This window comes from Hibiscus syriacus, unplaced genomic scaffold, assembly GCF_006381635.1.
Source record: "Hibiscus syriacus cultivar Baekdansim isolate YM2019G1 unplaced genomic scaffold, ASM638163v2 tig00110499_pilon, whole genome shotgun sequence".
Lineage (NCBI taxonomy): Eukaryota > Viridiplantae > Streptophyta > Magnoliopsida > Malvales > Malvaceae > Hibiscus > Hibiscus syriacus.
Window position 1 is genome coordinate 347354 of NW_024062761.1, and position 11843 is coordinate 359196.

Sequence of the window (11843 nt, forward strand, 5' to 3'; positions counted from 1 at the left end):
TTCGGTGCATTGAAAATGGTAGCATAATTAGACGGCAAATGTGGTCAAAATTTGGCCACCAAATTTTGAATTTATGTGATGGGTAAATGATAAATTTAGTCATTGTAATTTAGGGTATTTATAAGATTAGTCCTTAAGGCTTCAACTATAAATACCCTACCTCATTTAGCTTCAAAACCTTCCCAAAGCATTCTAGCTTTCTTCCAATACTATAGAGAATTTAGAGAGTTTCTTGAGAGTTGTTTTCTCCTTTTTATCAAGAGAGAATTATCATTGTTTTCTCCTTGGTAAATCGAGAGAAGTTGTAATTCCTATTTTCTCATAGTGAAATTATTCTACCGTTGTCCGTGGTTTTTACCCTATATTATTTAGGGGTTTTCCACGTAAATTTTGTGTCTTCTTTATCTTCATTTTTATTTTTTCAAATTATCAGTTATGATTTTGCTCTATTCGATAGCTATCTTCCGCAACACTTCAATCTCACATCTCTTTTTCGCAGATGACCTCGTGCTTTATGAAAAGCGGACCTTGCACATGCAACCATCATTGAGAACATTTTATAATAGTTTGGCTATTACTCAGGTGATAAAGTTAGCAAACACAAATCATAGGTATATTTTTCTCCTAATACTCCTCCTGACATGAGGAGTGCCATTAGCTCTAAGCTTGGGTTCCAGGAAGTTTATGGTTTTGATAAGTACCTAGGTGCTTCAGTCTTTATAGGAAGGGTAAGCTCTACTAATTTCTTCTTTATCATGGATAAATTCCAAACAAAACTCAATGGTTGGGCCGCTAAAACACTTTCTTTGGTCAGTCGAGTGTCCTGGAAAAATCTATCTTGTCTTCCTTACCGATTTATTTTATTCAGGTGACAAATTTTCCTTAGCATGTTTGTTTGGATATTAAACTCCATATGTGAAGATTCATTTGGCGATCCTCATCTACCTCTCAAAAAGCCTCACTTGTCCGTTGGGACGTTGTCTGTCAACCAACAGACTGAGGAAGGTTGGGAGTTATTCGACTGGCAGTGTAAAATAAAGGATTTCTTATGAAATTGGGTTTCTCACTCCTCACAAGGAATGATGTTTACTAGGTGTCTCTACTTAAACAAAAATCCAAATTTCATGACTCCCTCCCTGCTTCCATCTCTAAACCACGATGCTCATGACTCTAATATGCTATTTCTAATCTTTGGTCTATACTTGTCTCTATGATTACGTGATCAGTTGGTGATAGGGTGATAGTTCATTTTTGGAATAATATATGGGTTCCATCGTTTGGCCCTCTTCGTGAGTGCACTCTAAATCCCATCCCTTGGAATTCTAATCTCAACTTTAATAATTGTTTCACAGCTTAGGGATGCTAGGATGTTTCGGCTCTTGGCTGCATTTTTTTTCTAAATGCTATCCTGCACATCATCAATATTAAACCCCATGTGTTTTAGATGCATGTGGCCACCCCAATTGGTTGTGGAGTAAGAATTTTAATTTTGAAGTTCTTTCAGTATATTCCAAGCTTATTGAAGATGAATGAGATGCCAAAGATAGTTCCTGATCCTTTTTATGGTCGATCCAAACTCCTCAAATGATCAAGTACTTTGTTTGGCTCATGCTCAAAGAAAAGCTCATGACCAATGTCGAATGATATAAACGACGCCTCACAGATAATCTGTTGAAGAATCGGGCAAAGATAACGAAAGAACACAAGAATTTTTAACGAGGTTTGGCAATGTGCTTACGTCCTCGTTGCCTAGGCGGCGCTAGAAGTTTTATTCAATATCTCATAGGTTTAGGTTACATCTCTATTTATAATAAAAAAACTTGGTACATAATTACATAATTAACCTTGTACAGTACCGCGGGGGCTTTACTGGTATATTTATGAGCATACCTATCAAATCTCCACCTTGGCGAATATCTTGCCCCTTGTAAACTTCAATGTGGGTTGGGTTACCTTACTTCTTTAACAACTCGAAACATTCAACAAGTCCAAGCAATGCTTGAACTTGTCTATCGTAACTGGCTTGGTGAACATATCAGCGGCATTCTCATCAGTATGTACCTTCTGAAACAAAACCTCTCCAGATGCAACCAACTCTCTAATCTTGTGGAACCTTAGATCAATATGTTTAGTTCTAGCACGATACTCCCGATTCTTAGCCAAGTGAATAGCACTTTGATTATCACAAAGCAACTAAACTCCACCTTGTTGAACACCCAACTCCTTCACTATACCAGTAAGCCATAAAGCTTCTTTTGCAGCTTCAGCCGCTACCATGTAATCAGCTTCAGTTGTAGATAGTGACACAATAGATTGAACAGTAGACTTCCAACAAATAGGCCCTCTACCAAGAGTAAACACATACCCTGTCGTAGATCTTCTATTATCCAAGTCACCTGTATAGTCTGAATCCACATATCCTACAACCAAAGGATTATCCCGCTGACTACCAAAAACAATTTCATGTCCCACAGTACCCTTTAAGTACTGAAAAATCCACTTGACTACTTCCCAATGTTGCTTACCAGGTTTAGACATGTACTTACAAACTTGACTAACAATATGAGCTAAATCAGGACGAGTACATACCATTGCATACATCAAGCAGCCAACAGCATTAGAATACAGAACCTTTGCCATATCTTTAGCTTCCTTATCTGTCTTCGGGCACTGTTCTGATGATAGCTTAAAGTGATTCGCGAATGGAGTGCTAACTGGTTTTGCGTTGCTCATCGCAAACTTTTCTAGCATTTTCTCAGCATAACCCCATTGAGATAGCCACAGTTTCCTTGAGTCTCTGTCCCTGCAAATTTCCATTCCAAGAATTTTCTTTGCAGCACCTAAATCTTTCATATCAAATTCCTGACTCAATAAGGTGTTCAAACCAATAACATCATTCATGTTCTTCGCAGCAATCAACATATCATCAACATACAATAATAGAAAAATAAAAGAACCATCATCAAGGCTCTTAACATAGACACAACAATCATACTCACATCGGTTGTAGCCAATCTTGATCATATAGGAGTCAAACCGTTTATACCACTGTCTCGGAGACTATTTCAACCCGTACAAAGATTTCTTCAATCTGCAAACTAAATGCTCGTTTCCAGGTTGAGTGAAACCTTCAGGTTGCCGCATGTAGATCTGCTCCTCTAAATCACCATGCAAAAAAGTAGTTTTAACATCCATCTGCTCTAAATGCAAATCCCAACTAGCCACCAATGCAAGTACTTCTCGGATTGAAGTATGTCTGACCACAGAAGAAAATATTTCATCATAATCAACTCCTTTCTGCTGTGAAAAACCCTTTGCTACCAAACGAGCCTTGAACTTCTCCCCCTGTTTTCCTGTTACTGTTGGTTTCTTCTTATACACCCATTTTCAACCAATAGGCTTCTTTTCCTCAGGAAGGGGAACTAACTCCCATGTGCGATTTTGATTCAAAGACTCCATCTCCTCAACCATGACAGCCATCTACTTGTTGTTTTCTTGACTAGTAACTTTATCATGAAAAGTAACCGGATCATCACTGCCAATAGTAAGTGCAAAAGAGACTAAGTCTTCAAAACCCAATCTATTCGAAGGCTTTATGTTCGTCCGTCTCACCCTGTCTCTAGCGAGACTATAATCTTGCAAATCATCCGTAGCAGAACCACCAGAAGTCGGTTGAGAAATTTCTGTTTTCTCAACTGGAAATTGCTCGAAATCTACCACTGTCGTGTCTTTCTTCTATTGCAACATGGACTGTTCATCAAAAATAGCATCTCTACTGATCACAATTTTCTTCGTAACTGGATCCCAGAACTTGAATCCTTTGACACCTTTCTTGTACCCAGAAAATTGTACTCCTTCGATTTTGCATCAAGTTTGGATCTCTCTTCAGCAGGTACATGCACATAAACAGGACAACCAAAATCCCTAAGTTATCAAAACTAACATCATGACCAGTCCATACCTCTTCTGCTACTTTCCCAGCCAATGATGCCCTTGGCAATCTGTTGATAAGATAACACGCCATGTTAACAGCCTCAGCCCATAAGTGTTTGGGAAGCCCCATATTCAACTGTAAACATATGGATCTTTCATTCAACGACATGTTCATCCATTCCACAAGACCATTATGTTGTGGTGTCTTGCGCACTTTAAAATACCTCTTATCCCATGCTCCTTACATAATTGTAGAAACTATAAATCTGTGTACTCCGTACCATTGTCAGACCTCCAACACTTGATTTTTCGTCTTGTTTCGTTTTCAACATCATCTTTCCACAGCTTGAACTTCTTGTTCGCGTGTTGTGAGTACTATAAAATATACGCAAATAATGTGCAAGTATACAAAATCACTCAAGTAATATAATGATGAGTGAGTATCGTCTCCACAGGGATTGGGTGAAATTACGAAAGCCTAACCAAAGCAATGCAATATTCTAAGTATAGTTAGTCTTGATATATACAAATGTCACGGCAATGGATATGTGTATGCTGGTGGATGCAGATTGATGGTGTGATGGTGTAGAAAATGGAAATGCAGTGGCAATAATGGATGTTTAATGTTGAGTATGATGAAATGTTGAGGCAATGATAATTGGTAAAAACAGTAACTAAAAAGATAAGTAAAATAAGAAGAAAATAATCCTCACGTGACAAGCTTCCAATGAAATGAATGGTAAGGATTGGTCTAAGGTTGCTAAACTTATTTCTCAAGTATATCTGAGTTATCTTGTCTTTACTTACTCGACAGGGCTTTCCTAAGGTGTTCAAAAGAACCTAACAAAATAGGATGCCAAGGCATCTGCTCTCACTCAACGATGTTGGACAGCCTACCCTATTGATGAAGACACCCTTTTTAGTCGTTAAAATCCTATCCTAGTCTCTTTCGAGATCTAAGGGATTAAGTTATAATATTCCTAGGTTGGTTCAAAGCCCCTTGAAAATACCATAACCCATTGCTTATGAGGATCTTATCTTGCGTTTCTTCCGAATACTTACAGGTATTTTTAGTTTAGGATTCTTCTGAATACCTAACCTTCATCTAAGAGATGGACATTTCCATGCCTCTTACAAGCCTAGATGGTGAAGCATTCATAAGCAAAGCAAATAAAGAACCAAAATAAACTTAAATATACCATTAAAAATAAAGTTTAAACAACCATTCAACCAACCACCACCAAATAAGTTAGTTCATGGTGGGGTTCGAAATATCCAAACACAAAGTTATGAAAATTCGTTCCAACAACCCACAAAATAATATAAAGAAATAGCAGCAAAAAGGGAAGTGAGAAGAAGCCTTCGACGCGCCACCGGAGGTCTTCTCTCAGCCACCACGAACCACCTAGCTCACTAGCTCCTTTCGGCGCCTAGCTTGCCACTCCTTGGAGCTTTATCAATGGAGGAATATTCCAAGGAAAAAGAAAGGAAAAAAAAGAAAATAAAAATATGATTTTTCTGCTCTATACGTGTGCTCACCCCTCTCCCATGAGGTGTCATATATAATAAATAAAATATCTAGGGGTAATGATGAGTTTGTTGGGTGAAAAATACCCCTCATACACCTAGGATCACATTTTGTGCATGAACCTTATCCTCCAAGTGGCAGTGGTACATTGGCAGCTCTGGCAGGCGGTTACAGCAGTCCTCCACGTGCAGTGCCAGCTGTCCTTATGCAGAAATATCTTTTTGTCTTTTTCTGCGCCAGAAATGCTAAGGCATTTCAATCTGCTTTAGCAACGTGTGATGCCGCGGCATTACTTCCCAAAGAATCCTTTTTCTTGCTATTCCCTGCACACCATAGACAAACTGCACCTTTTCCTCAAACAGCACCATTGAGAAATAAAATAGTACAACCACCAAAAATGCAACTATATGCAACTACATGATCCTAAAATGACTAAAATGAGCTTTTAAACAAACAATAACTTAAGTGAAAAAGGCTTTAAAAGTAGCCTTTTTAGGAAGTTAACACACCCCCAAACTTAAGCTATTGCTTGTCCTCAAGCAATGGATAGCAGTTACATAAGCATAATGTCATGGCAAAGTTCGATAGTAAGACAGTATGACAAAATTAAATTTCAACCCTCAGAACGACAGGCTTCAACATTCTAGACTTATCAAGAATTCAAGTACTTTTCTCTAGGTCAAAATTCTTTGTGGTAATGTGTGTGCGTGATTGTATCCAATCTATAATTAGCGAATTTAGACAATTTCTAATCAAGTCCCCTAGTTTTTGTCAAGGCATTTACTTATCATTAAGCACATTTTTACTCCCTTTTCTTTGATTTTTTTTAAACTGTTACGAAGGGAGTCAGCTCATCACACCTACTCTCCCACACTCTAGATGAAAGGGAGCATACCTTCCATCCCCGAGCTAGTTAAGTAGAGTCATCCTGTGACTTCTTTCATTCACTCATATGCACAAGGCTTCCATTTATTAAAGAAAGTTCCAGGAAATGCCAAGGCAAAGAGGAGTGTCCCTCTACAGCTATGCTTAAGCATTTATTCACAGTTTCATTTCTAAGGGATTTTGTTTTTGATTTTTCTTTTAAACACCATACTATTTCAATGCCAAGGCTAACTAAAGTTCCTTCATAAAAATTTCCTAAATTTTCTAAGTATAGAGAACATACAAATCGTGTAAATATTTTTCACAAAGCATCAAGCCCTAGAGTGAGTTCTATCATTCTCAACAGTCATGTACATTCAGATTCTAGCCTAACAAAATTATAATCATCGGGTATCCTCAAAACATTTTATCTAACTGTCCTACCATTTACTGATGCCATGGCATAATACTATGCTAATGCTATCATGCATATGACTTACCAAGAACAATACCTCCCCCAAACTTAAGGAAAGCATTGTCCTCAATACTTTAAAGAGAACTAAACTATCTATAAACTATATGTTATGCAATGAAATGCAACTAAATGAAAATGGATGCAAGAGAGGTACCTCAATGTTTACGTGATGGTGGTGCTTTGGAGGTGCTAGCAGCTCCTCGTCGGGTGCGCTTTCGGATAGGTGCTGGGCTGGACTCGGAAGAAGTGGAGTAATATTGCGCAATGCGTCCAACCGTGGTTTTGGTGCGGTGACCACTACGTTATGCATGAGAAGGATTGGGTGCTGGGACGGGGCTGGGTGTTTCTTCGACAGGGACACTGGGCGGATATTCAGGAGTCTCGGACCGGTGTGTATCAGGAGTAGGGTCAGTAGCAGGAGGATCGGGTGCATCGTGCTCAGGCTCTGGAGATGCCTCGGCATTGAATGCCGGCAGAATTTCGTCTGGGAATCCAGGAAAATTCCGTTGTCCGTGGGGAATGATTTCTTGAAAGAATGATTCCAACACAGCATCTCTATGCTTCACATATCCAAAGAAGTTACGGATGTCACCGTGTAAAGCATGCATTTGAGCTTGAGTCTGCATCACAGCTTCCTCGAGAGCAAGTAACCTTGCCTCGGCATTCAATTCTGTAACACCTGCAGATTGCTCATGAACAGGGTCGTTAGACTTGGGATTTTCAATTCCCAACAATAGTGGAAGTCTAGCCCTAGTAATGCCCGATAATCCAGGTAAAATTTCATCAAAAGAATTTTCCTCAACCTTTTTCTTACGACATAAAGCGGTAATTAAATTAGGAAACACCAAAGTACTTGCCTTTTTACCCAAACAGTCAGGAACTTGCTGAACAATGATATGACCCACATCGATCGAACGGGATACCATTATAGAATGCAAAAGCAATAAGCGTGAAAGTGATATCGTAGTGTTGTGGGAGGTGGGCATTCATTTATGCTTGAGAAAGTGATTCCATAGCTTTGCGCGCGGCTGAAGACGTTCCCGGTTGACCGAGTATCTACTCTTCTGGCGACCATTCCACTCAGTGTTTTCGAAACAAAGGTCCTCCAAGATCCCATCGTATGTGTTGCTATCTGCTTCCTCTTCGAACATGGCATGGTTATCCACAACATCCTGCAAATGAAAATAACGATTAATAGCAGTGCATGTAAAACGGATTTGCTTACCTCGAATGAAGAAGTAGTGTAGATTGGGCTTGAAAATGTTCGCATAGAACTCCTTAACTAATGAGGCGTTCACCGAACCAGGATGACGAGCAAACTTCTGCCATTTGAGTGGCGTCACGATGTCCATAACATCGGGTCCAAAACCACCATCGGTTTCCTCGGTAAAAATAAATCCTAACTCAAAAAAGAGTTTTCGGTTCTTGAAGTTTTGGAACCGAGCCTTAGCCTCATCGTTCTCAAACTGTTGCCAAGCGGTCGTGTCGGTTGGAGCTGGTCTTGAGCGCACCATTTTCAGTGTTTTTGAAGTAAGAAAAATGAAAAAGGAAGAAGCTTTTGAAAGCTTTAAAAACTTGGATGTATTTCGGCTATGGAGAAATAACAAAGAAAGAAGATGAATGAAAGAAAGAGAAAAGGTAAAATTTAAAATGAAAGAGAAAAATTAATAATGAAATATAAAAGAAAAAGTTAAAAATTTGGGAGGGAAAAGGGGTGATAGGACGGTTAAGAGAGAAATTAGTGGGTGGGGGTTGTGCGTGTATGGGGAAGGAAAAACTGCCAAAAAGCAATGATGATGATGGGACAAAAACTGTGGAAAGAGAAAAGTAAATGTTATAAATTAAATTAAATAAAAAGAAACAAATCAAAAGAATATCTCTCCAATTAATGCTTTGTCCTTTCCTCCCTTTGGTAACCGCTCCTTGTACGGTTTACAACAGTGTAGTCCCTACAAATCAGATCAAAATTAATTACAAAATAAAATAAAATAAAACTAAAGAAAAAACTTGAATGTTAAATTTTATTTATGCACAGACAAAAATTCAATGTCGAGGCATCGAATTTTGGTTCTCCTCTGGGCACGCTTCAGTATCGTGTAGCCGTAACACGTCCTTGTTGTGCGGTGGTGGAATTCCATTGTAGGCTTTCAGACACTGGCCATTGACCTTAAAAATTTTCCCATTGTCTATTCTCTTGATGTCAACAGCTCCATGGGGATAGACATAATGCACCTCAAATGGCCCTGACCATCGAGATTTTAGCTTCCCAGGAAAGAGTTTAAGTCTGGAGTTGTAAAGCAAGACTTGTTGCCCCACATGAAAATGCCGTGGCATCAGTTTTTGGTCATGCCACTTCTTGGTTTTCTCCTTGTATATCCGAGCATTCTCATATGCTTGTGCTCTAAACTCTTCCATTTCATTAAGTTCTAATAATCTCTGCTCCCCAGCTAGTTGAGCATCGAAATTCAATCGCTTGATAGCCCAATAAGCTTTATGTTCAAGCTCAACCGGGAGATGACAAGCTTTACCATACACTAACTTGAAGGGTGACATCCCCAAAGGAGTTTTGAATGCTGTTCTATACGCCCAAAGTGCTTCATCCAACTTTGGCGACCAATCCTTTCGCTTTGGGTTCACCACTTTCTCTAAAATCTGCTTGTTCTCTCGATTAGATATCTCAGCTTGTCCATTTGTCTGCAGATGATATGCCGTGGCAATCTTGTGTCGAACTCCATATCTCAGCAATGCCTGGGCAATCAACTTGTTATCAAAATGGGTTCCTTCATCACTGATGATAGCACGAGGTACTCCAAACCGAGTGAAAATATACTTGTGCAAAAACTTGAGTACGGTCTTGGAGTCATTCCTTGATGTTGCTATTTCTTCCACCCACTTTGACACATAATCCACAGCAAGCAATATATATAATTTTCCTTCAGAAGATAGGAATGGTCCCATGAAGTCGATGCCCCACACATCAAACAGCTCTATCTCCAAAATATTTTACAGCGGCATCTCATGTCGTCTGGAGATGTTTCCAGTCCGTTGGCATCGATCACATCCTTTGTAAAATGCTTGGGCATCTCTAAACAAAGTTGGCCAGTAAAAGCCTGATTGCAGGACCTTAGCAGCAATCCTTGCTCCACCAAAATGGCCTCCACTTGGGGCCGAATGACAATGGTACAAAATATCACTTTGCTCCTCTTCATACTCATCGTCTAATGAGCTGATCGGCACAATGTTTGAACAGATATGGCTCATCCCAAAAATAGTGCCTTGCATCGTGCTTGAACTTCTTTTTAGCCTGACTATTCAAATCAAAAGGCACAATTCCACTAACAAGAAAATTAACAAGGTCAGCATACCATAGGATTGCCGCGGCATATAAAATTTTCTCATCAGGAAATTCCTCTTGGATATCTACAGTGTCATGGCATTCAGAATTGTTCTCTAGCCTAGATAAGTGATCAGCAACTTGATTTTCAGTTCCTTTTCTATCTACCACCTCTAAGTCAAATTCTTACAAAAGTAAGATCCACCTAATAAGTCTAGGCTTGGCATCCTTTTTGTTCACTGAGTATTTTATAGCCAAATGATCAGTGTGAACAATAACTTTAGTGCCTATTAGGTAAGGTCTAAATTTATCAAAAGCAAATACCACGACAAGTAATTCTTTCTCAGTGGTGGTGTAGTTCAATTGTGCTTCATTTAAAGTGCGGCTAGAGTAATAAATAACATGAAAAATTTTACCTCGGCATTGCCCCAAAACAACTCCTACGGCATAATCGCTTGCATCACACATCAGCTCAAATGGTGATATCCAGTCGGGAGGGACTACAATGGGTGCCGAAATCAGTTGTCGTTTCAGCTCATTAAATGTGTCGAGGCATAATTCGTCAAACACAAATGGTTGGTTTTGTTGAAGCAATGTGCACAAGGGCTTAGAAATCTTGGAGAAGTCTTTGATAAATCTTCTATAAAATCCAGCATGTCCAAGAAAACTTCTTATTCCCTTGACCGAAGTTGGTGGTGGCAATTTTTCAATCACTTCAATTTTCGCCTTGTCTACCTCAATACCCTTGTGTGAAATTTTGTGGCCTAATACAATACCTTCAGTCACCATGAAGTGACATTTTTCCCAGTTTAAGACCAACTCAGCCTCCTCGCATCTCTTGAGAACTTTTGCTAAATTGCCGAGGCATCGTTCAAAATCATCCCCACAAACAGAAAAATCATCCATGAAGATCTCCAGAAAATCATCTCCAGAAAATCCTCAACCATATATGAAAATATAGCTTGCATATAGCGTTGAAACGTTGCCGGGGCATTACAGAGTCCAAAAGGCATCCTCCTAAAGGCAAAAGTGCCATAGGGACAAGTAAATGTAGTCTTCTCCTGGTCCTCTGGTGCGATGGCAATTTGATTGTACCCCGAGTACCCATCCAAAAAGTAATAGAATGCTTTGCCGACCAATCGATCCAACATTTGGTCGATGAAAGGTAGAGGAAAGTGGTCCTTCTTCGTAGCTTTGTTGAGTTTTTGATAGTCCATGCATATCCTTCATCCGGTCACAGTGCGAGTGGGTAATAGCTCACTATCCTCATTCGTAACCACCGTCGTGCCTCCTTTCTTCGGAACACATTGGACAGGGCTCACCCATGAGCTATTGGAGATAGGGTAGATCACTCCAGCATCAAGCCATTTCAGAATTTCTTTCATCACCACTTGCTTCATAACAGGGTTGAGTCTTCTTTATGGTTCAATTGAATTGCCGTGGCAATCTTCTAGCAGAATCTTATGCATGCAGATCGTGGGACTAATGCCTTTCAAATCGGCCATAGTCTAACCAATTGCTTTCTTATGCTGCATCAAAACACACTTAACAAACTTTGCTCTTGGCTAGCAGTAAGGTTAGCGGAAATAATCACCGGTAAAGTCTCATCGCTACCTAAGTAAACATATTTAAGATGCCCTGGCAAATTCTTAAGCTCTAGATTGGGTGCATGCAATAATGAAGGCTTAGGAGAAATGAATTCATCAAAA

General features: G+C 39.5%; 1 protein-coding gene across 1 annotated transcript; it reads right to left on the minus strand.

The window, feature by feature from the left end:
- Positions 1-8933: 8933 nt before the first annotated feature.
- On the minus strand, positions 8934-9572 carry LOC120129405 (the record flags this gene model as incomplete). The annotated part of the gene is made up of 1 exon (XM_039146912.1): positions 8934-9572. A coding segment is annotated over one exon (639 nt), but the record flags the coding sequence as incomplete, so codon positions are not given.
- Positions 9573-11843: the final 2271 nt, after the last annotated feature.